At 42.1% G+C, this 26,748-nt stretch overlaps 1 protein-coding gene across 2 annotated transcripts in view; it reads left to right on the forward strand.

Moving 5' to 3' along the window:
- LOC149251687 (glutathione gamma-glutamylcysteinyltransferase 1-like) overlaps positions 1-26,748 on the forward strand; it is a 502,910-nt gene that overhangs the window by 423,205 nt on the left and 52,957 nt on the right. For both annotated transcript variants that reach the window (XM_089459523.1, XM_089459524.1), the window contains exons 6-7: positions 15,090-15,317; positions 15,432-16,127. In XM_089459523.1, the coding sequence (XP_089315649.1) occupies positions 15,090-15,317; positions 15,432-16,127 (924 nt within the window). The remainder of the gene's footprint in view (positions 1-15,089; positions 15,318-15,431; positions 16,128-26,748) is intronic.

Here is a 26,748-nt window from a genome sequence, read left to right on the forward strand (position 1 = left end):
AAATAACTGACAGGAGATCCAGTGAGACAAATCTCACTCCCACCGATGATATGACACTGATCGTGGCTCGAGATGAGTTGCTCCTTGTTGCCTCTGCGCTGCCTCTGTGTCACCCTACACAAACTGCGTCACCCAGCTTGGACCAACGTCTCTCTTGCTGACTGATTAGTTGCTACTCTGGAAATTCGATCTTCCTGGCCTCCGAACTCCCACTCCGGCTTGTGGCACTGAATTTCGGCTTCTCCTCAGCAAAATACGGATCTCCCTTTGAAGTTGTGTGTTGCCTCTCTGCATTGCATTAGCCTCTCTGTGGAACTCTCTGTCTCTCTGTTATGCACTCTGTTAGTGCCTAAATCAACCTCAGGCTGAAGGAAGGCAGGGCTAGGGTAACATCATACCACGCTTAACCTGGTAGCTAACCCTACCAGGTCGGGAGAGGGCTCTCTCCTTGTCAATCTCAATTAGGATATTGGAAATTAGGGCTTGAGATGACTGAAATGAATGCTGATTTTAGGCTAGGTATAGTAGATCAGAGAATTTTGTTTGATTTTAGGTTTTGGTTGTTGGATCAATTGGAGAAGGCAGATTGGGTCCGGGAAATCAACTCAGGGATACAGTCATGTCCTGTGGGGCAAGGTAGACAAGGGTTTATGTACTAGCAATGGATTGAGATGGTAGAGTAAGACAGTTGAGGAGTTGAGGAGGGCATAAGAAACTATGAATCCTCTTCAAACAGTGAAAACATTGAAAACCAAATGCATTCCCAAGACAAAGCACTGTAAATTAGTGTATTTTGTCTATTCACCTTGATTCATTTAGTTTAGAAGAAAGAGAGAGATGTGGATACATATAAAACATCAGAAAAAACTCATTACAAAGAAGAAACAATACATAAACTCACTGTCACAAGAATCCCACAAAAATAGTTGTGAAACCTAGTTTTATTCCTTGCCAAACTGTTGATACAAATGTTCAGTTAGTCCAACACTTCTGCCAAAGTCCAACCTTTACAAATGACTAAGAGAAAACATAACATAGGCATCAAACAACTCATGCTAGTCATCAGGGGTCGAATCCATAATTCAAGGAGTTGTTTCAACAACATCTAAACTAAGAACAAGAAAATAGGCAGTGGAACAGCTTGCCTTTAAAACTAAGGAAACTAATACATTCAGTTCAAAACCACTTTTGATTTGATGTATCTACCCCATCAAGTGTTTTCCATCAATATTTACATCATATTACATCATTTACCATGCAAAATTTACCAAGACAAGAAGAAGAAGTCAACTGCTGAAGAAACTAGGCGAAATTTGACTTTTAGGCAAAATTGACAAAAATTTGCCTGATGCGCAACGCCCTAAGCTTGATGCACAGTGCCGCTTTAGGGAAGCTTTTGGAGGCCTTCCACTCATCCAAATCAGGCCCAAGATAGCTTGTTGGAAAGCTTTGCCTGTCTAGTTTCTGGAACATCTTGAATTTCTTGATTTGGAGTTGATTTGTCCCTTCAAAAATCAATTCTCCCAAGACTGCTTCCTATGGGTCCAAAAAGTGGCAGAGAGGGCATTTTTTGAGTGTTTTTTGCCCTTTTGGTGGCCAAGATCTTCTCCAAAATTGATGAAACTTTCTGGGTTTGCTTATTTTTTTATGCTGAATCCAAATCTATAAGCCATTTGTCAAGAGGATGCACCAATTCACCGGTGCTGCACATCAGTAGGAATTTTCTGTGTTTCTAATTCAAAAATTGAAAAATTACAAAATTGTCTCAAAATTTGCTCAGTTTTGGCTCAAAATTGCATTATGGGTTACTTTGTTGGGCTAAAGTCACATCAGCCAAAATGTTGAGCTTTTCATTCTTCATTTTGCCTTTTAAGACCCTTCTTAGTCTTGCCTTAAGGTGCTTGATCCTTATGTTGCATATCCTATTCCGGGTCAAATAATGGTGGGCCATATGCCTTAGCATCTTATTGTCTCTATTGGCTTTCTTTAGAAGCCCCTCAAGGTGAATGTTAACTCTTTCAAGCCATATTTTTCTATCATGCTCCACTTCTTGTTCAATAGGAGTCAAGGGAACTGGATGCTCTTTGTTGCTTTGCCTTTGAATTTTTAGCATCTCTAACTCCATTTGGCTTTGTTTACCCTCTAACTGCTTATTCTCCTGCTCTGGGTAATGGATAATATATCTAGCTTTAGCCAACTTATCATTTGACATGTGAATATGAGCCTCTTTCTCTTTCAAAAGCATGCTTTGATCTAATGATGGGCTTTCAAGATCAATTACCTAAGTGTGATGAGGTGGCACATCATCAACATGCTCCTCAAGCTGAAACTCCTGCTCAACATTATCATCAAGCTTTTCTCCTGGTACCTTTCCTTTCCCTTTGTCTACCTGCTGCAAATTCCTTTCCCTAGAGCTGTCACTTAGGGTGTCCTCCTCAAAATCAGGGTCACTGTCTCTTTCCATGCTTATCTCTATGGGATGATGTGGCGATGATATGGTGAATGGTGGATAATAGATGGGGAAAAAGATGAGTATGAAGAGATTTGTGAAAGGAACAATAGTGATGAGGTGAGGTAGGGGAGTGAGAGGAATGGATAGAGGACCTAGGGTTTTGATGTATGAGCTTAGGGTTTCATAAAGGGATTAGTTTCTTAGGGAAAATAGGGAAAGGGAAAATAAGTTAGGGAAAATGGGATCAAGGGGTAGATTTAGGGCAAATGATAATGGGAAAATGAAGACAAGTGGCAAGAGCTATAAAAGGTGAGAAATTTGGTAGGAGACAACTAGGGTTTTGAGTTTTAATATGCTAAAACCACACTTATAGCATAAAAACCCTATGTGAGATCAAAAGTGAGGTTACTTACTTGATTGGAAGAGAAATGCAGCAATGATGGTGATTAGAGGTGAAGTTTGAGGGTTTTGAAGTGTTACTAGCCAATGCGTAATGCCTCTTTGATGCGCAGTGCCAGTGTAAATTAACACAGGAGAAAACTGCCTAATGCGCAACACCCCTCTGATGCATAGCGCTAAGCTCCCAATGCGCAGCGCCATTTTGCAGACCAGTTTTGGAGGCCTTCATGGTGTCCAAATTGGGCGTGTGATAGCTCGTTGGAAAGCTTGTTGAGTCTACTTTCCAAAACATCTTGAATTTTTCAATTTGGAGTTCATTTGCCCTATCAAAAGTCAAATCTCCCAAGACTGGTCAAAATGTGCAGAATGCGATTGCCTGAATGCAGAGTGCTGTTGCAGTCAACTTTTGAAGGTCTTCCTCAACTCCAAATTGAGCTCATGATAGCTCATTGGAAATCTCTTTGTGTCTAATTATCAGTTGACTCATCAAGCAAGTCATTTGGGCATTCCATCTAGGAGAAAAATTGATTTTACCAAGGTCACTCCAGAGGTGCAGCAACTCTCCTAAGGCAATGATATTTTTGACATTTCTCCCAAACCATGAAACCTGTGTAAAAACTGAAAGAGGTTTTTCTTCTTGGGTCAATGATGGACAAAAACCTCTCTCACTTTTGTCAAATTCATCTTCTCTTTCTCAGAAACATCATTTGAATAAAACCTATCCCGATGTGTGGAACAGGGGATTTGTGGAAATGAAGGGAAACAAAGGGGATAAGGGGCTTCTAAATTCTTGAGAAAATTTTAGGAATTAGGGAGGGATGTTAGGAATCAGGCAAAAGTGGAATTTCTAAGATTGAGTGAGGGGAAGGGGTCCAAAAGGGCAAAACACGGGCCTAGCCTAGAAAATTGTCAAATTGTAGCAATAAACTAGGGTTTGTGGGAAAATGATGAATGTGAGGGATATGAGTGATCGGAAGCATTTAAGAAGGTATATTAAGGATAGGGGAAGATGTATGAGCATCAGGATATAAGTTTTGTTGATCATTTGACCATCCAAGAAAATTACCTTCAAAACCCTAGGAGAGGGAAATGAGGCTTACCGAAGTACAACTAAAGCATGAACAAGGTGTAAAATGACCCATTGGAACCTGAAATGATGATGACAACTCTTTGAATGATGGTACACTAAGCTGAACGGTGACATGGACCAATACTTGGAAGACTTTGGAAGGAGTGATAACAACCCTAGACCTAATACCTAGTGACCAAATTTTACTTGAAGACTCGCTGAAATGATAAAATTTGACTTTGACACCTTGAGACCACTTTGTAAGAGCATATTTGATCACTGAGGAAGGCTTCAAAGGCTGACACTAACACACTCACCGGACTGGAGAAACTTCCTTCTGGCCTTTACTATCCCTGCCCCTGTCTCACTGCTTCGACTTTACTGAATCACCCCCAGCAACTAAATCCTGCTACTCTGGAGATCGATTTCCCAACAAATCAAATTCTTTGCTCCTCAAGTGTGTTCTCCAAACACCATCGAATTTCTTCTTATAATCTTTGTTGAGGCTTCAACGACTAAGATTACCTAGAAATCAATCCATGTCTTCTTCTAGAAGATTCTCACCATGACTTGATTAATACCCTTTAATTAATCAGTTTTCCTATATTTAGACTTTGGTACCATTAAAAAGATTAATTATTTTAATTAAGTCGTCTCTAGGTGGAATTTCCATAAACGATTTCTGGGTTTTGGTGAATAAATGTATTCTAGCCTTTCCACAAAATTTTGTGGCTAGAACACATTTTATGCGACAAAAACTGACACTCCCTCTTAGCGAGGAATGTGTTCTAGTGCTGCAACCCACTGAAGCAACACCCTGTCTCTGCACCACCTCATGTTATGCTGTTGATGTCTTGCTGCTGCTGCCCACCAACTACTGCGCAACTCTAGTATGCGCTGTTGCTAGCCCCTGCTGAACTACTTCCAACACTGCATTTGCATTACAACTCCCTCTCCATCTGCTACTACTGCAACTGCAACTCAAAAACATCCTAAATACTGAACCAACTATGGTCAGTATGATGCATCTGTCACCCAAGACCTAATTGCTACTAGATTCTGCACTGTCACTAAAGCCTCTGCACTGCTGCTGACTCTGCTCCGCGCCAACTGCACTACTGTCAACTCAGCACTATGTTGCCCAATATCTGACTGCTACTAGCCACTGCATCTGTCACTTTGCCACTTGACTGCATTAACTGCCACCAATCCATCCTGCTACTGCATACTATGGGCTCCCGTAGCAAGGTATTGATTCATGAGGTGGACCTCCTCAAGAATCTTGTCCATCGTGTAGCTCTTTGGGGCTACAAAACCGAATCACCCCACCTCACTCTTGGAGGTATCTTGGTGATCATGGAAAGCTCTTCCTCTAGTCTGGAGGAGAGCCTGTCAATCTTTGTGGATGTAGTCTGTTGATCCTGCTTCTCCTTGTCCTTCTTTTTGAGAGGACATTGAGTGTTGTAGTGGCCAATCTCACCACATCTGAAGCATTTCACCTTGGAAATGCCCTTCTTTCTCCTATGTTGCTCTTGCTGCCCCTTTGATGTGAGTGCCACATCTTCCTCTTCCTTTACTTGCTTCATCCCACTGCTGCTACTGTTGCTGCTGCCAGTGATGGTGGTCTTCACCAAATATCACCTCATCTCCTCCTGTTGCTGATCAGCCCACATAGGATCCCAGTCAGGCAACCTTTCTCTTCCCATAGTACTTTGGACAAAGACTTGCCACTCTTTGGAAACGTTGTTTAGAGCAAACCACATCAACTTTGTAGGCTGAGGCGCTGACCCTACTGCAAACAACTGGTCTCAGATATCCTCAAGTCTAGTAAGGAAGGGATCTATGCCCTCCCCTTTCTGCATACTCATGCATCTCAACTTCTCCTCAAGATACATCTTCCGTTGCTCGGAAGATCCCTCGTATAGCATAGCAAGTGTCTCCCACATCTGTTGGCAGTATCTTTGCTAGCTATGTGAGACACCATGTGATCTCGAACTCCATCAAGAATCATCCTCTTTGCCTTTGCCATCTCCTTCTTGTAGGTCTACATCTGCAGGCACAACTACCATGCCATTGATATAATCTTTGAGATTGTACTCATCTAGAAGACAGGAAATTCTTGCCTTCCAGATCACATAGTTGGAGGCTCCCTGCAATCGATCCTGATCTCTTAGCCCTGTTGTTGCCATCTCTGCAAAAAGTCGAATTCCTCCTGTTCTCCTCTACGCAGCTGCTGCCCAGCTATTCGCACTCCTTTCTGGAGTGAGAAACTCTGCATGCAACTACTGTTGCTCTGCTAGGAAAATTTGAACTTTTGGGCTAAAAGTCCCCTAAGAAGAGAATTCCCTCAGTGTGTGCTCTTCCTTCCTCCTGACGCTATTTTGCACTAACAATTTGCTGCAGAAAAATTGCGTCCCAACTGAAGATCTGCTCTACAAGGACACTGTTGCGTCTCCCTCTCCCTCTGATAAGCTCTGATTTGGAAAATCTAATCTCTGTTGACTCTCTTAGAGAAATAAATTTTCCTCAGAAACTGACCCTCCTGGCCCAAGAACTGTGCTGCCTCTAGAGGGTTTCGAATTGCTGCCTTTGTAAAGATTCGAAATTCCTCCTCCCTTCTACTACTGAACTCTCTTGCTTACGATCTGTGCTCTGATACTATGTGAAAATTTGGAAAAGCCCGAATCCTACTGCAACAACTAATTAAGTTTCTTCTATTTGTTAAATAAATTGAACAAATTATTTACTGCATCCTACAGTAAATATCGAAACTAATACACTGCAACCTTCACAAATACAATACTGCGGAATAAATAAAAACACTGGAAGAATAGATGTGCACACACAATAAAACACCATTTCTTTTGGACCAATGTCCTCAGAAAAACCCAACTTGGGAAAACTAGTGCAGCAGCTGAGGGTTTTATTATTATGCAGTAGTAAATCTGAGTACAAATCTATGGAAGATCAAATCTAGCTTTCCATACAGAGAAATAACTGACAGGAGATCTAGTGAGAAAAATCTCACTCCCACTGGTGATCCGACACTTATTTTGGCTCAAGATGAGCTGCTTTGCGCTGCCTCTGTGTCACCCTACGCTCACCCAGCTTGGACCAATGTCTCTCTTGCTGACTGATAAACTGCTACTCTGGAAACTCGATCTTCCTGGCCTCTGGGCTCCCACTTTGGCTTCTAGCACTAAATTTCGGCTTCTCCTCAGCAAAATACGGATCTCCCTCTGAAGCTCTGCATTGCCTCTCTGTGGAACTCTCTATATCTCTTCTATGCACTCAACGGACTAGAGAGACTTCCTTCCAGCCTTACTATCCCTGCCTCTCTCTCAGTGTTTCGACTTTATTGGATCACCTCTGACAACTGAATACTGCTACTCTGGATATCGATTTCCTAGCAAATTGAATTCCTTGCTCTTGAAGTGTGTTCTCCAACCCCCATCGAATTTCTTCTTATAATCTCTCGTTGAGGCTTCAATGGCCAAGGTTAAAACATAATCGATGGCTAAGATTAACTAGAAATCGATCCGCGTCTTCTTCTAGAAGATTCTCACCATGACTTAATTAATACCCTTTAATTAATCAGTTTTCCTATGTTTAGACTTAGGTACCATTAAAAAATTCATTATTTTAATTAAGTCGTCTTTAGGTGGAATTTCCATAAACGATTTCTGGGATTTGGAGAATACATGTATTCTAGCCTCTCCACAAAGTTTCATGGCTAGAACACATCCGATGCTACAAAAACTAACACTAATCCCTCCCCAAACAAGAAAACTCTCCTAGCCTCTAATAAATCTGGCACCATTACTGATATCCTCATAAACTCGAAGATATATGCCTCGGCACTACTGGTCTGCTTGAGGTGCGTCAGCTCTCTGAAGTGCTCCTCAGAGTCATTCCTCTCAAAATGCTCCAACACCCTCCGTGAACTCCTCATAGGCAGTAATACTTGCATGCGCCAAAGTAGCCAATCCATGGAACCACCAATCATGGGCCTCTCCCTCCAAGTGCAAAGTGGCAATCTTGATTGCCTCCATCTCTATCATCTGGTTAAGCTAGAAATAGATATCCAGATTCTCAACCCACACCCTGGTTGAGCTCTTAGAAGAGCCATCAAAAGTTGGAAGGAATAACCTTCCTACCATGTGCTGCAAATCAGTGCCATGCACATAAGCTTCCCCACTCGAGCCCTTGTTCTTGTCATTATTCTTGAGCTCGCAAAAATCTTTGAAGGTAATGGCCTCTCTAAAATCAGCCCCCTATGACTGGTACTCCAAGAAGTAGTCTCCCATGGGCATATCCTCCTTCCCTTGCTGCTGTCTAGTACTAGATGCTAGAAATGTAGGGATAGTTGACCTAGGTGGTGTGCTATTAGATGTGGGGTGTATTGTGTGCATTTGTGGCCTAGTGGTTCACGTGTCCCTGGTGGTGTGAGGTGCCCAAACCCTCCCCCAAATGGATGTCTCCTTAGCTGCCCTTACCCTTGTTATTACTGTTGTTTTGATGTCTCAACTCATCAATACCCTTGGCCAAATCATTGATAACCTTAAAGAGGCTATGGGGAAATTCCTCCTCTCTCTTACCCTTGTCACTAGGATTATCCCCCATGTATGGTTTCTCAACGTCCTGCTCACTGGTTTCTAGGTTAGGGGTAATCTATATCTCTCTTTCCTTGCTTTCGTACCTCTGTCTCCTGTAAGTGATATTCTGCCTGCCCCCTAGTGTCATAGAATGAAGAGTTTCCCATAGGCTTAGCCAAGATTATGGCTCTAATACCACTATAATATTCTATAGGAAATAATAGTGATAAACAAGCAAATTCCACCATGCATACACAAAAAATTGACAAGCATTTAAACACCAACAATTCAGCCAGAAAACTGAGCCATTTTATTATCAAAGAGGAGAGTACAAATGTATGGAATATGTGCACCTGGGCTTGACAAAGCAATCGGGACAAACCCCAGGTGAGAGAAATGTTGCTCTGATGCTATGAAGTGCTTCTTACTCAAGCTTTTGCGTTGGCCTTGAAAATATGCATCTGTTGGCTGAAAAGAGACCCCTGTTTGAGCCCTCTAGAGTGCTTAGAAAATTCCTCCAAATTAATCTCATACTCCCCTCAAATAACCCAAAAAGACCCATAAAGGGCTGGGCCTAGTTCTAACCTTCTGAAATTACCCCAATTATAGTGAGCTCCTAGTCCAGTTGGGTAATTCGCTCTACAGGGAATCACAACCAAAAATGTCTCCAAAATGTTGAGTAAATGCCTCAAAAAGCCTCTCCCATGTGCATCCTTCTCTATGTACTACGCAAGCCCAAAACTCATTCTGCGCAGGCTCTGGAAATGTGCCAATATCACTGCAAAATCCCACAGAAATGAGCCCGACTAGCAGTCCAAATGTCCAACAAATAATAGTCCCAATCTCTCCCTGGAAGCCCAACAAAAGATCTGCTCCACAACTAGCTACCCCAAGGAGTGCGAGTTATCCTACTGTGGTCAGTCTGCTGAAGGAACCCCACAAAAACACCCGAAAAATCTCCCAGAACAACTCCCCAATGTAGTGTAGATGACCTCCTAGGGTTGGCACTCGAAGTCCACCAAAGGTAGGGTGGGATTTCTGCACGAAAACACTGTGTGCTAAGTAGCATTGTGTAGTCTTGGTTGAACAACTCAAGAGAACAATAAAGACAATGTAAAATGATCAAAAGCCCGAAATGAAAGGTTCTATCCTCATACTTATACTTGCTGGCCCCACCTTCCTTCTCTTTCCTCTAATTTGCTTTGCCTCCTTTTTCTTCTCCTCCACAAGTGCGTACGAGCTTAAGGGTATGAATTCCCCTTTTTGGGTGGTTCCCACTTCTCACTAGCACTTTAATCTTTCCCTTTTTCTAATGTTTGGCTATGCTTTCTCCCACAAAAATGAAGTGATTCTCCCTTTACCACCCACATATCCTAAGTTGAGCCAAAATTGATATAACTTGGACAAAATTGCAAAATTGCAAAATTGGTGTAGCTGCTAGGTGAATTTAAGTAGAGGGGACATCACATGACAATCAATGGTAATGTTAAATTCTTAAAGTAAAAGGATGAAAATGAAAGATAAAGGAAATGTCGCTTTTACACACTTTTACTTAAATTTTTAACATTACCATGAAATGACTCGGGATGTTTGAGAGTGGTATCGACCTCATTGAATTTCATATGGAGAAACTAGAATTTTAGGTTTCACTCAAGATTTAGTAGACTTAATGGTTTTCAAAATTTCATGGTTTGGGGGTTTGCAATGTCTCCATTTGATTCTATCATGTGTGAGGGCATGAGATTGGCATTTGATCAAGAGCATGAAGCTCTTTAAGTACATTGATGTTGGTGGCACTAATTGTTGAACTTTGTTAATGTTGGTGGTATTAATTGTTGAACTCCTCTACCATGGCCTTAACAAAAATGTACCCTTCACTCAAAGGAAAATAATTGGTTCGACATACTAAGCTTTTTCTACCACATTATAAGTTTAAGGAGATGAACCCTTCACTCAAACCAAAATCACTAGTTAGGCATGTCAAAGTTTTTCAATTTCTATCATATTACAAGGTTGAACAATGCAAGTCTAAAGACTTTGAGCTAGATGATGTTTATGAGATATGTATCTCTTGTTGATGATTTCATTTCTGGTAGTGTTGAATCAATGATGAGTTTCATGAGTGATCATGTTGATTAGTGATTTGTAGTTTTGATGTATGGTTTTGCTGCTATGAAACCGGATTTGTCCCCTAGGCCCGTTGTGTCCCGAATCTGGTGAATCAGACACAATTCGGGCAGATTTGAATCCAAAAATCGGGATTCATCGTGTTCGATCGAGACACGATTGAATCCGGATCGTGTCTCAATTGGATACAACAAATCCCGATTTTCGGATTCAAATCCGGAAAAAGAGATGCTGAAAGGTAGTTTATAAAGGCAATTTTTGCAGATGCAGAGATGACTTTGGATACAGAGGAGGAGGATGCAGCAGAGGAGCTCAGTGGTGACCATGATGATGAGGGCAATGATGCTGATTTTGATGACTATGAGGATTGATGATTCATGAGTCATGAGTTACCTACTGCCTTGAGGCTTGTATACTTGTAGACTTGTAGTTGTAGTTGTTTTGTATTTTCTATTTCTATTTTCCATTGGCATTGCACTACCTACGTAACCAATACACATTATGATTTTGATGACTTAATGAGAAAATTACAGTATGTTTATCTTACTATCTTGTCTTTCTCTTATTGGATCATCGATGAATTGAATATGTATTATAATTTATCATTTATCATTTATGTCACAATTGTATTTTTAATTTTGTATGCATAATGTTACTTTGTAAAATTTACATCTAGATGAAGATCTGTGTTTCAATCAATGAATTTGTATCATGAATGAGAATTTGTGTAAGAAATATCTAATTTTTAATACATAACGTATCCGAACGTGTCCTGTTCTAGGGGGTCAATGTGTCCGTATCCGACACTCGAATCCCCATATTCGTTGACTCCCGAATCCCCGTGTCAGGTGACTTAGTTTTGCTGCTACTACTACAACTAATACTAAGGTTGTAGAGGAGTTTTAGGAGTCTTCAAACTGTGAGCCAGATTATTTATAGAGCTCATGTTGATGTTACCATGTCTAGTAGTGGTGATGAGTTTGATTATGATAAAGAGTGATCATGTTGATCATTGATATGTAGACTTGTAGTAAGCCAATGGCCCCATAGCTTGTAGCATTGTATTTGGACTCTAGAGGCCATTTACAGCCTCATTGATTATTTATTTTGTTGCTGATATGTATTTCACTCGGTGCCATTTTGATATATGCACCTTTACATGATATATAGATGAGAAAACTTTGCATATTTTGTCTCTATTGGTTTGGAATCATGGTTTTAAATCTTAAATATAGTTTTTTCATTAAAAATTAATTATTTCATGTATTTTTTTAAATACCGGTTCATTGAGATGTTACCAATCATGGTTTGGAACCCAGTTTGATAGGTGGACCGGTCCGGTCACTAGGTCCGGTTTTGAATACTATGATTGAAATTTGCTTGCTAGGGCGTCAAATTTCAGCCTCAGGAAAAATTTTAGATAACCTAAATCATCCTAGACTCCATTCTCCAAGGGGACAAGGCATTAATCCAACTTGTTGGTGATCATCCTTAAATTTTCTCGATATTTTCTCCCTCTTAAATTTGGTCCTTTCAAGGCTAGAGAAGAGAACTAGGGAATGGTGCGAATTTCTAGGGAGGAAGGATTTTGGTGCTTTGGAGAGCCTAAACATCAAGAGGATAAGGTTTTCCATGAAACCAATCAATTTGGTGGGAATCCACTCCAATTTCATCCATAGATTCTCTTGCCCTAGGTGTTTTCCCTAAGAAGGAAACCCTAGTTTTTCTTCCCTCAACTTAAGGACTTTCTTGAAGGTTTCATGAGCCTTGGCTTAGCTAACATACATTGTAAGAAACCTTTTCTCCTTGCCTTGACCTTGAGTTGCTCCAACACTCGTCAAATCTATCAAACCCTAGGTCTTGTGCCCTTATTTCTAGGTCTCTTCATAGAAAGCAAATTGCTTCCTTGTGAAGCCTTGAACCTAAACTGTGTCTTTCTGGAAGACTTCCTAGTGAGATCATTTCACACTTTAACCCTAGAATACCTATCATAAGTGATCTCTTACCTACCGGGATGCTTCCCATTGGTGAAAGTCCGTAAAGAGTAGGGGGTTTTAGCTGTGGTGACAGTGGGCCACTACCCCATAGTTGGTACGTGGTCTAGCTCATGCTTTGTAGGGTTTCCCTCTCCAAGGCCTGCTAAATTTTGTTGCAACAGTTACAATCAATCAGCTTGCATATTGCATTGTGACTTTGACAGTTACAATTCTTAGGTGGTCAGTTTGCATTTTATCTGGGTTAATTGGGATATGGAAAAGAATACCCTATCTCCCTAATTTGGGGTGCTCACTCTCTTTGGTTTTAACTTTTCTTCAGGGCGGGAAGCTTTGCCCCGCTTCATCTGTATCCTTTACCGATCCTCTCTGTTAATTCTTCTGTAGTTTCCAGGGGCTTGAACAGTACAGGAAATTGCAAGAATGATCCCCGGGCACTGAAGGGATTGCTAGTAAAGTGCAGAGTTGGGATTGAACTTTGAAGCCAACCATCATCTCTTATTGCTGAAAGGGACACTGGATTATTGCATATTTCTGATGGATTATCATGAGTTGCAGGAGACAAGAAGTGCATTAAGGACTTATGAGGAGGCTGTCCAAGGAAATAGAACATCAATTTTTACTGATACAGCTAAAATACATGAAATTGATCATCTGTTCACCACTCAAATTGCAACAGATATGGGGACTTTGTTTCAGCTCAAGCATCGGATCTCTTTTCTGGAGGCTGAGATTCTGAGTGCAATATGCTCAGGACCACAATGTTATATTTGACCAAGGGAGAGCACTCTAGGGCTTCCAACCAGGTATAATCAATGAACTCCAATGGTGGAAGCTGCAAGGAAGAAAAAAGAGTATATCAGCTGCCAGAAGCAAAGGAAATCATGAAGCTAGACGTTGATCCTGAGAATGCAGTAATGGAAGAAGCAGCAGCTGTCATGCCTTTTGTTAGATAAATGTATTGCCACTACCCCATAGTTGGTACTTGGTCTAGCTTATGCTTTGTAGGCTTTCCCTCTCCAAGGCCTGCTAGATTTTGTTGCAACTGTTAGAATCAATCAGCTTGCATATTGCATTGTGACTTTGACAGTTACAATTCTTAGGTGGTCAGTTTGCATTTTCTCTGGGTTAATTGGGATATGGAAAAGCATACCCTATCTCTCTAATTTGGGGTGCTCACTCTCTTTGGCTTTAACTTTTCTTCAGGGCAGGAAGCTTTGCCCCACTTCATCCGTATCCTTTACCGATCCTCTCTGTTAATTCTTCTGTAGTTTCCAGGGGCTTGAACAGTACAGGAAATTGCAAGAATGATCCCCGGGCACTGAAGGGATTGCTAGTAAAGTGCAGAGTTGGGATTGAACTTTGAAGCCAACCATCATATCTTATTGCTGAAAGGGACACTGGATTATTGCATATTTCTGATGGATTATCATGAGTTGCAGGAGACAAGAAGCGCATTAAGGACTTATGAGGAGTCTGTCCACGGAAATAGAACATCGATTTTTACTGATACAGCTAAAATACATGATATTGATCATCCGTTCACCACTCAGATTGCAACAGATATGGGGACTTCGTTTCAGCTCAAGCATCAGATCTCTTTTCCGGAGGCTGAGATTCTGAGTGCAATATGCTCAGGACCACAATGTTATATTTGACCAAGGGAGAGCACTCTGGGGCATCCAACCAGGTATAATCAATGAACTCCAATTGTGGAAGCTGCAAGGAAGAAAAAATAGTATATCAGCTGCCAGAAGCAAAGGAAATCATGAAGCTAGACGTTGATCCTGAGAATGCAGTAATGGAAGAAGCAGCCAGCTGTCATGCCTTTTGTTAGATAAATGTATTGCAAAGTTGTTACGATATTAGGTCATTTTTATAGAATCAGTACCACTGAAAAATACTGTGTTGTAACTTGTATTATTTAAGAATTTTGATAGGTATAGCGATGTGCAAGAAGTTAGTATTTCTAGTTTAGTTTTTGTTATTTTTTATTTGAACCAGATTCTTGATGCATCTTTGATGCGAGCTATACTGCAGCTTTTAATAATATAAAATCTCTCAGCTATGGTTTAAATATTAAATAAGTTATGATACTGTGCCAATGGTTGCTTACATGTGTGGGCTACTTTGTGTGTATATAAATGGTAGAAGCAGAGCCGTGTTGGTGTTTCATTTAGATTAAGAACTGAATGGTGATCCATGTATTCAATCTTAGGCATCTATCTGTCTGCTCTTGGGTTCTGCCAAATTGCTCTGATCCTCCATGGTTAATATAACACTTTACTCATTCTCTTGTTTTGCAAAGTCTTTGGACTGCAAATCCCCTTCTATCTGCTTAACTAAGCTTACATTCCTTCAAGTTGAGGTTGATTTGCTGGTTGTCTTGCATGCACAGTCTCAATTGCCTGAGCACAGTTCTTGATATCTATACGAATTTTTACTTTGTGCAGTCCTGCAAACATGAAAGTTGGAAAATCATTTCAAAGTATCTTATGGAGCAGGTTCCGCAGCTTCTGAAAGCAGAAGGTTTTGACAGCGTAGAAAAAATCCTTTCTGCAGTTTTTGAATCATTACCTGCAAATCTTACAGATTTCATCAAGTGGATTGTGGAAGTTAGAAGGTTGGAAAGCTCTGAGAAAACTGTAGATAAGGAAGAAGCTGAGCGAATTGCTATCAAGGTCATTTTTTCTGACTGTTCTTTGACCTGAATTTTCTTGTAATACTTTGCTTTCAGTGCCAACATTAAATTCTAAAAGTTGACATGGCAATATTGCTCATGATTACTTCACCAGGGAGAATTATTGCAACAAATAAAGGAAACAGAAATCTACAAGGTTGTGGATAAGTGGTCTTCATCTGCAACCTCATGCTGCACTTTATCATGGTCTACTGAAGATAATTCGTCAGAGATAATTGAAAATGTTTGCTGCCAAAGGGAAGCCACCCAATGTGAACTGATTGGTGTATCGAAAGAGTGTTTTTGTAATAAGGCTTGTATGCAAAGCACAAGCACAAGTGACAATTTCCCAGTGGCAATTGTTTCTGGAACTGTACTTGCATTTGGTAGTGAGAAAGGCATTGATATGCTAGTTCCCACTACTTCTAAAAATGTTTGTTGCCAAGGTGCAGCCACCCAATGTGGAAGGGTTGGTGTAGCCAATGAGTGTGTCTGTAAGAAGGCTTGTATGAAAAGCATGAGCACAAATGACAATGCCCCTTCTGGAACTGGACTTGCAAATGGTAGTGAGCAAGGCATTGGTATGCTAGTTCCCACTGCTGCACAGATAAAATATGCCCAATGTTGCAAGAAAGGAGAGAACTCATCTATGAACTTTCTTCAGAGTTATCCAGCAAGCTTAGATCTACTTGCCATCCTATTACTCACACTGCCTCCTCAAACATGGAATGCAATTCAGCAAAGGGAGTTACATGAACAAGTACTCCACCTTGTTTCTCTTGATAACCTTTTCACTGGCTTGCGAGAGGAGGTAAACACTACATTTCACATCTTTTCCCTTCAATTTTTACTTTTTCATGTCTGGCATACTGAACAATACTGTTGCTAGTTTTTATTAATGGATTCCAATTGTGGCTCATTTCCTTTCTATTCGTTCTTTAAGTATCTATTTAAAGTAAGTAATTCATGAACCATGTAATTTTCATTACCATAGGCTCTTCCGGAATTTCATTTTTACTTTGTCAAGATCGATATACTGAAAAATACTGTTGATATTTATTATTATTATTATGGATTCTAATCGGCTCATTTCATTTCAATTCATTCTCTAGTATCTTGCTCATTTGTAGATCTGTAAGCATTTCATCGACCATGTCATTTGCATTATCATATGCTGTTCTGAATTGTTCCAATGAATGAGCTAAAAAGCTGTGTTATAATCTAAATCTCACTTAGCAGGTATTTGCATAGCAATAACTATTGAGAGACTGATATCCAAACACCATGTAATATGTATATTCCTTCTGAGGCTGTGATTGACAATCATTTATCGGGCACCTTGGACCTCACCCTAGAGATCAAGTGTCTTATTTTACTGCATTACGGTGCCCAGGTGCCAGTCATGAGACTTTTGGAAAACACTGAAGCAACAATGCTCTAAATGGTAAAATCACTTCTGGTAGGAAAGTGGTCAAAGACCAGGCATGCATTGATACCACTCTGCCAGGAACCCTCTTTCCCCTTTCCTTTCAAGGGTCATTGGAAATATCTCAGCTGAGTCTAGCACCATTAACACATTCTGGGAAAATTTTCAGTTGTGATATCAGGTGGTGAGTGAAAGGTTGTTCAAAGAAAATAATTGTGAGCAATTATTCATTTGACTTGATATTCTATATAACTCACAGAATAGCTCGTTTGTTTTGAAGCTAAGTTACCAAAAATAGCTTGCATGTTTTGAAGTTAAGTTACAGGATTCAGATATGGATATGGATCCGGCATATTTTCGAAAACATAGGATCTGCATAGGGCAGGGAAACGACATATACAAACAATATAAATGTATTTTCATATAATTTTTAAAATTTAAATTTAAAGATATAAAAAAGTTTAATATACAACTTTTATATACATTTGTAATATATAACATTTATATCAAATAAGTAATATATAATATTTTTTAGTAATACTTAATCTAATCTATTATTTATTTTAAAAAATAAACTTATAATATATTAAATATAGAACATATATAATTTTCAAATTCCTCACCCTACTTTGTGGCCTTCTTGTGTGTTGCAGAAACCCAAGCCTGATTCGTGATGGCACGGGGAGGCCGAAGCCTTCCAGGCTCTTGTGGCCACTCTTTCAAAGAAGCCCAGGAGTAAAGATGTGCATTCGGAGTTCATAAAGCAGTCTGAAGCCATTCCCTTGGTGGCATTTCCATTAGGTGTCCGAAGAACAACAATGGCCTTCTCTAATCATGCCTACTGTCGCCTCACTTACACACCTAAGTTAATGTGGGAAAATCCTCAACCCCACCAAGTGTGGTCTTGGTGGAAAAGCTCAAGGAAGGGGCTGTTACCTAATCCCAATTCTCTTTGTCTAGGCTCTCTCCTATCTAAAGCCAAGGGGGGTAGACCCTAATGAATGTTTCTAAAGGAAGCTTGTTAAACTAACAAGTTCTAGGAGATAATGAGTTGAAGCATCAACCATTCAATAACTTGAAATTTGAAGCAATAAACAAAGAATTAAGAAAGTACACAACCATGAGCATGTAATCAACATCAAAATGTAAATTGATAAATATGACTCAATGATATATCCTGTAATACTCACAAATTTGAAAGCAGGAAGCATAAAAATTTGATTTGCACTTACCTGAACTGCTAGCTGATCCCGTGAAGTCGACGATACTGCTGTTGTTTTGCTCTGCTGCTGCTGTTTTGCTCCAATTACCCAGGGAGACCGATTCCACCCAGCCTGATTGAGCAGAAGCTGGCTGCTCAATCCAACAAGCTTCTCACAGAAGCCCACTGTCCCCCGTGCCCAGAACCTCAGACGGATTAAAGCTCTTCCAATGGATGAATTTCTGCTTCTAGTTCTTCCTGCTCCTCTCTTCTTCTTTTTTCCCCCCCCACTCTCGGTTCAGATCGCCGGTTTTATCTACGGGCCTGGCGGTGGCCGCCCTCCTACCTGCAGCCACCGCCTTCCCTCGACTCGACACGCCTTCCATGCAATTTATGCTCTCCGATATTTTCCTGTCAAGTGCGCTCTGTTATAAATTTTCAGTTGATTGTAAGCGCCCCCTTTTAAAAGGGTCCTGCATTGGTTTTTGGTATTTTTGTATATAGTTTAGTTTAGTTTTACGTTTTATTTATATATGTTTATAAAGTTCAATTATATATTTTATAAAATTTAATTTATATATATTATAAAGTTTAATTATATATTTTATAAAATTTAACTTATATATGTTTATAAAGTTTAATTATATTTATAAAACTTAACATATTTATTATTTAAATTTCATCGTATTTGTTTTATTATAAAGTTTAAAACTTTATATAGTGGATCAGTTTATATGGGCTGTTACATATCCTGCAAGGCAAAATGCAAGTAGATCATTGCCAAATAAACTCTTGCAAGGAGTGAAATATATGTTTCAATGTAATATTCTTAACAGAAATATACAATGATAAACAAAGCAAACATAGAAAAAACACACATGAAATTTATACACAGATCAAACACCATGAATTGAGCCAAAAATTGTGTTGCTTTGAGCCATATTATTATAAAATCATGGGGTTACAATTTGGTGTTTGGAAAGGGTGCACTTGGGCTTGCTCAAGGCAAGCTAGCAAAGCCCAAGTGGTGAAAGCAAGTCCCCAATTGCTGCTGGCTGGTCTCTCTATGGCTCTGAGCTGATTTTACCAGAACACTGCACTGTTGGCTGAAAGAAATGGCTGCTAGGGCCTCCTCCGGTGCTCAGAAAATTCCGGAAAATTAACCACGGGCTCTCCTCCAATAACCCACAAAAACCCACGAAGGAATTGGCCAAATGTTGACCTAGGAAATTCAGCCTAAATTTCCCTAGCTCCTCCAGCTGCTAGGTATTTTGACCCACCTGTAAATGATGTTAAATGCCCCCAAAATGGTTGAGATTTTCAGCAAAACTCTCCTGGGTTTCTCTCCCAAACTCAACCCCAAATTCCTTCTCCTCCTTGTGTCCCACGTGTGGCACGAAGTATCACTGTGCAGGTCCATGAGGTCTCTACTAATTCTGCTCCAAAAACACGCTGAAATGCTCCTGTATCAATCTGAAGCTGATGGATACTCCCTCCTAGGGCTAGCACTCGAGGTCCACTGAAGCAAGGGTGAGATTCTCACCTGAAAATCTCTTGTGCTCAAAAACACATGCAGGCTTGGCTTTCAGCTCAAGCGTGCTAATCAAGGGGAGTTTTCAAATGATCAAAAGATGCCCAAAATGAGTGCCTCCTATTTTTTCATTGTGCCTCCCAATTGCCCATGTGGGGCCCAGCCATTGAATCCCTCATCTTTTCCCTCCAAGGAATGCGTATTTCCAAGAGTGGGTCGTATTTCCTCCTTGGGGTGGTCCCCACCATCCATTAACCATTTGATTTTCCCTTTTCTCCCAAGTTGGGCCCTTGCCTTAGCTCCAAAAACTGAAGTGGGGTCCTGCAACCCACTTTTCCTCTAAGTGCAAAATATGTTAAAATTGGCAAAATCGATATTTCTCCATAGCAATATTGCTAAGTGGGAATATCACAGTCCTCCCCGCCAAAATGTTTCTTGTTCTCAAGCAACTGTAATGATGGATGGTGGAGTATATGCTCTCCCTCCCAAGTGGCATACTCATAGGGCAGATTCCTCCATCTCATCAAAAACTCCCTGATGACCTTGTTCTACAAGTGCCTCTCATGGGTGTCCAAAATGTCTTCTGGCTCCAGAACTAAATGCCCCTCATCATCCATGCGTGGCAACTTTGTAGCTGTTGTGACCTGCTACCCCAGTGCCCTTTTTAGGTAAGACACATGGATAATGTTGTGAACTCGGCTCCCCGGGTGTAGCTCCAGCTCATACACCACCTCCCAACTCTCCTGGTGACTCTGTACAGCCCATAAAAGCGGGGCATGAGCTTCTCGACCCCCTATTGTTTGAGCATGGACTGTTTGTATGATTGAAGTCTCCTCTGTCCACTGATCACCCCTATCACCATCAGGAACACCGGGGTCCCAAACGTGCCGCTGAGTCATCCCAGGTCTCTGCACTGTCCTAACATGAAAGAATCCCTCAATACCAAGATCCCAATCCATCTTGTCCAACCTGAAGCTCCCCTCGCTCCACTCACTATCCTGCCTGGTATAAGTACTAGAAGTCCCCCACGCCATCGATGACTCGCTAAAGCCCAATGGAACATCTGCATGATCTCCCCCTATAGTAGCCAGCTCATCCCTAAAGGTTATTGAGCTATGAAGAGGGGTGATGATCAGGTCCCCTGCTAGTCTCAGAGTGGTGCCACCCTGCTGAAGCTGCGCTACTCTGATTATGACATACTATCCACCGTGTGCGGACTGTATCCTCCTGTCATGAGGCCTAATGGTGAAAGATCTTTGAGAGCCAAGCTCATCCTTCCCGGGCATCCCCATGATGCCAATACCTACCCCTCTGCTACCAATCTTGACCCTAAGCCATAACAAGTTTGCCTTGCCATGACGTGAAGGTCTCAGTGATCCCCCATGTGTCAAACCCAAAGTGAATTGGATCACCCTCTACGATGACCTACTCATCACAAAGGGAAGTGATCCACTCGCTAACCGGGTCCTTGGATCCCCCAAACATATGGGGAGCTCATAACTCCCTCTCCTCACAGGATGTCATTGCATAGCATTGTTATTTGTTAGAACCCATCTAGCCCTCGTCTCTAACCCCTGTATATATCCCATGGGTGGACCCCAAGTATCAGGAGTATCTCCCACACATGCGAACCTGCCCTGCTCTTGCCAAACCACGCAAAGAAATCTGATATCCCAACTCCTGAGGATACACCTGGACACTATTCGGAGTCTGGGTACCCTCCTGAAGACGAAGTCTACCATCCATCGTCCCTCAAGTGTGAGCTCAGGGGTGGAACATATGCTACCTCAGCTATTAACCACGCCATTCGTAGGCCTGTATCTAACAACTCGTGCTCCTACCAAGGGTCGCAATTGGAGAGTCTTCTCCCGGCTCATGACAAGCGGTGTCTCATCCAATTGTCTAGGGTGAGCCTCCCATGCCCTGCTGCTTGAATGGAGAGTGTCAAGGGGAAACAACCAAACAATCTGTGACTGTAAGTAACACTAGAGGATGATGGACATGTATGTCCCAAAGGATATGATCAAAAGTCCGTCGGAATGCTCAAGAGTGATCCTACGGACGACACTCTCTCTGCCTCGGATCTGCTGATAACCCCCTCGAAGCCCCGTCTCCACTAAACACGATGTCCCTAGATGCTCAACAATGTCCCCATCGATCCTAAGTGAGTTGCATCTAATGGTACATCCAATGCCCCAGTCCATAAGCTTCCTTGGGGCCAACACTCCAAGAGCCCGCTGCGTTGCATCATGTGTCACTGCACACCACCAAGTATCGTTATACTCTTCGTCATGCCACTGTAAGCCACAACCTGTTCTAGTATAGCGCTGGATACCCCCGGCTAAGGCTATACCATCTTGTACCGCCCCACATCCTGTTTGTGCCAAGTCACTAGTCACTCCCCGTGTGTACTCAATGTGATGTAAGGCACTCCGACTCCACGCGATCCAACACACTACGGTACACCACCATGCATCTCCATGTCCACCTGTAGTCCACTGCTCAATACTAGATGCTCCCACACATCCCTGGATGTGATGACCTAGAGTTGTGTCTCTACGTGTCGGCCCACACCTAATCGGTATCATCACCTCCACCATCGCATCACTATACCCGTTGATGAATGGATCAGCACTCCAAATACTCCCTGAGGGATCCGAGAAGTGAATCTCCCTATGTGTCAGCAGTGATGCTACCACTACGTTGCTCCTTTGTATCCTCTTTGCCCCACACAAAAGTGACGAGTCCCTAGCCCCATACAAGGCACCATCTGGTGGCCTGCCAATGCCACCTCCTTTGACAAACTCTTGCCAGAGTATGTTGGTCACCTTGTGATCCCATATACAAATGTCATACTAAGACAACCAAAGGAGTCTGTCGATAAACTGGTTGGCCACTGGTGTTGACTGAGGCTCCCCTAGCGAATGTGCATGCTCAACTGCTAGGTCAACTGTCCCATCCAAGTTGTAGCCAACCAACATACCTAGGAAATGATAGATAGTCCCACCTAGAACCCGATGCTAGTCTGCGCCGTCGGTATCCCCAGTACCTGGAAACTCTTGCTAAGCTACACCCAAGTCCATCACCATCTCCATAGCCCACTCCATAGGGTACCAACTCAAAACCTCTCGCTATCCAACCCTAAGAGAGGGATCCAATGCACGAACTCCTACATATAGAACAACCCCCGTGCGCATGTTGCACCCTGTGAAACTCCGATCATCTCATCCTGCTACCTAGGTCAACACATGAGATCTAGCTAGGTAGCTCTGTCTCTCTCTCTCCAATGGGCAAAGGTGACCCAATAGTGTTGCTAACCTAATCATCCCCTCTGGTAACAATGTAGATCTTGTCAGTGCGCCTTTGAAGCAAATTGTGTTGAAATCCCAATGTGTGGTCTCTATGCTGCCCCTCATCAATGGCTAGCCCAAAGGAGGGCTGCACATCCTCGTCCATCATGGGCTCGACATGAGCCTCCAACTGCTCCTCCCTAGAAAACCCAACATGCAAGACATGCTCACTAGTAAGCTGTAGGTGACTGTCGTTTTGAAGCTCTATCATAGATCAGGATGCCACATCAATTGATGTGTGTGCAACTATCTCCTCCCATCTGTCTACTGGGGCTACCAGAGGAAACTCCAACAGTGGTGATTCCTGCGTCACACTAGGTGTATCCTCGTGCTCCTCCTGTGTGCCATTAGCCTCATGCTCAACCGGCTGGAACATATCTAGTTGAACTCCCTCCTCCAAGGGTATGTTCTCTCTCATCTCGTCACTACCTTCGCTTCCCATCTTCGTCTCTACAGTATTACTACTAGCATTTCATTCAATAATCTTGATCCTCTTATTTTCTTCATTTGCGGGTTGGCAACTATTGTTTCTTCTTACTGACAACCAATCTTCGAGAAGCCCTGCCAGTCTCTCAATGCTCCTAGTAACATTTTCAAATTTCTCCTGCTGAGATATTTTTGGGCATAAGTTCCATCTAGAGAATAATGTGGAACTAGTGTTTTAGCCTCTGGAATTTTAGTTCACAATAGAAATTGAGAATTTGTGTGATTTAGACACACAACTGGCCAAAATCATGCTTCGATACCACTGTAATATCCCTAAGGGAAAATTAACAGTAAATATGCAAAGAAAAATAGACAAAAACACAAAACAATAACAAGCAATCAGACCACAAATTGCACCAAAAACTGTGTTATGTACTCTTTCTATTAATGAAAAGGGGTGTACACTGTACAATAAGGTGTTGGAATGAGTGCACCTGGGCTTGCTTTAGGCAAGCTAGAAAAGCCCAAAAGGATAAGTGAGACACCTTCCAAACTGTTGCTATGTTGCCCAAGTACTGTGTTGTCGCTGCCCAAAATGAGTTGTTGCCTAAAAGGATCTGCTACTAGGGCCATCTCCACTGCTTAGAAACTTTCGAGAAATTAATCTTGGCCTCTCCTCAATAAACCCAAAATAACCCACAAAGGGTTTGGCCAAAGCTTGACCTCGAAAATTCGACCCTCTTTGGCTTGAGTGGCTCTGCTGCTGGGAAAATCGACCCACCTGTAGAATCTTCTGCTAATGCCCCAAAAATTCCTGCAATTCCTATTAGAAGGCTCCCCAGTCCTTCACTCCAAGTTTGCACTTCAAACTCCACTCACTCCTCAACTCCCGGAGTGACTTTACCCAAGGCTACACAGTCTCTGTGTTGTTGTAGCTTCCCCTCTACTGTAGTATGGCCTCACTGTTGCTGGTATGATTCGGAACTAAGTATAACTCCCTCCTTAGGCTGGCACTCGAAGTCCACCGAAGCAAGGGTTGAGATCTCCACTTGGAGAAACTCATTTGCTAAACAACACTTGCAGACTTGGCTTCAGCTCAAGCGTGCTATGTCAAAGACAATATTTTTGAATAGATGAATGAATGGCCAAAATGAGTGCCTCTTGCTCTATTTATATATCGTGGCTCCTTCTCTCCTTGTGGTCCCCACTCTCTCTCCTAATTCGCACTCCCTTCTCTTTCCTCTCTCTTCCAAGAGTGCGAGTTCCCTCCTTGGGTCGAATTTTTCTCTTTCTTGTGGTCCCCACTTTCCACTAGAGCCGCAATATTCTCTTTTCCTCCTAAGTCTTGGTGATAGAACTGCATCCTCTCCCCAAACTCATTTCTAATGCTGAAAATCAAAATTGGGGATATTACACTCGGACGTGCCTCAGAACATCATCCTTAAGGCCTCTCCATTCAAAGCGCTCCTTGATAGTCCTCTATGTCTTGGTGAAACTCTAATATCCTGCTAATGATGAGTCATGGGCAACCTACATGATCTTCTCCCTCAACTAGAAGTTGGGCACTAAATAAATTTGGTCCCGATAGTAAATCACCTCTTTCATCGCCCTATACCAGTCATTCGTCACTGCACCATCAAGGACCTCACCTGCAAATTGGTCCTTGGAATACTCCACTAGTAACTGCACCCTCCAATCTTGCACAATACTCATCAATGAAATGGTGGCCGACCTCCTAGGCAGCGCATCAACTACCACATTGTGCCTACCCTTGACATACTTAATGTCAAAGTCGTATGCCTGCAGCTTGCTCACCCACTTCTGTTGCCTCTCTTACAGCTGTTTTTACTCCAAAAATAATCTGAGGCTCTTGTGGTTTGTCTTCACTCGGAACCTGTTACCCACCAAGTACTGTCTAAACTTAGCTAGCGCATGCATGATCGCTAGCATCTCTTTGTTGTATATGGAGTATAACCTCTTGTGGGGAACTAGCTTCTGACTCTTAAAACCTATTGTGTGCCCCCCCTGCATCAAGACTGCTCCTACGCCCTCCCCTGATGCATCGCACTCAAGTACAAAGGGTTGTGCGAAATTTGGAAGTGCCAACACTAGGCAGCTGCTCATAACCTGTTTGAGGCGCTCAAAGGCCTCTTGTGCTCCATCTGTCCACTCAAATGCCCCCTTCTTTATCAAATCAGTGAGGGGAGCTGCCAACTTGGAGAAGCCCTTCACGAAATTCCTATAGTAGGTACATATACCCACGAAACCCCTCAACTCTGTCACATTTTGGGGTATTGGCCAGTCCCGAATGGCCTTGATCTTCTCCTCATGCACTCTCACGCCATCCTTCCCAATGATATGCCCTAGATAGAGCATCCCTGTCAATTTGAACTCACACTTGGACAACTTGGTGTAAAAATGTTGCTCCTCCAGAATATGCAACACCGTCCCCAAGTGCGGCAAGTGCTCCTCCGAGGTCCTGCTATAGATCATAATATCATTAAAAAACACCAAAACGAATTTCTACAACTGCCCACGAAATATGTGGTTCATGCAGAACTGGAAAGTGGCAGGGACGTTAGTTAACCTGAAGGACATAACCAAGAACTCGAAATTCCCTTAAAGTTGTCTTGGAGCGTCCTGGTCCCTCACTCTGATCTGGTGGTACCCCGAACGCAAGTCTATCTTGGAGAAGAACTTGGCCCCTCTTAGCTCATCCATCAACTCATATATGTGTGGGATGGGGTAGCGATTCTTTAGGATCTTCTTGTGGAGGGCCCGTTAATCTATGCACATGCGTAATGTCTCGTCCTTCTTCTTCACCAGGACAACTGATGAAGCAAAAGGGCTAGAGCTAGGCTTAATATGCGCAAGTGCCAGCAGTGTTGATTTGAGGTAGCATCAGATGTGCTCTAAGCCTCAAACTTTGCAAGGAGGCTTGGGCACATGTATTCCAAAGAACCTAGAAAGCATTTTGGGAAATTCCACCCGAAAGTGATTTTATTAAATTAATTAATATTTTCAATGGGGTTCCTAAGTCTAAACTTAGGAAAATTAAAATATTAATGGGTATTAATCTAATCACGAATGAAACTTCTAGAAAAAGCCATGGATAAAGTCAAAACAATCTGAGCCTTTGATAATGTTTTAATCTAGGCCGTTGGTTGCCCAACAGGAAGATATAAGAAGGGAGTTGAGGGTCATTTGGAAAACACATAGAGAGATTGAGAAAATCGATTTTCTGAAGTGAGAAGTTCTCAGAGGAAAATCGATTGAGGAGATCTTGCAGCTAAGGGGTAGTGAGAATCCAGGTGAAGGAATTTCTAAAGAGTACAAGGCAAAGAGAGGACAAAAAGACGTCCAGAGGAAGGCTGACGCTGGCGTACGCAGTGCTGACGCTGGCGTACGCAGTGCTGACGCAGAGGTAACACAATCAGTGAGGGGAAGTCGAGTTTCTACTGAGGGAAGTCGAAGCTCAGTTGTTGGAAGCTAGGGTGT

The sequence above is a fragment of the Pinus tabuliformis genome, chromosome 7 (assembly GCF_031772625.1).
Source record: "Pinus tabuliformis cultivar Carrire ecotype Pingquan chromosome 7, CPIR1, whole genome shotgun sequence".
NCBI classification, from domain to species: domain Eukaryota; kingdom Viridiplantae; phylum Streptophyta; class Pinopsida; order Pinales; family Pinaceae; genus Pinus; species Pinus tabuliformis.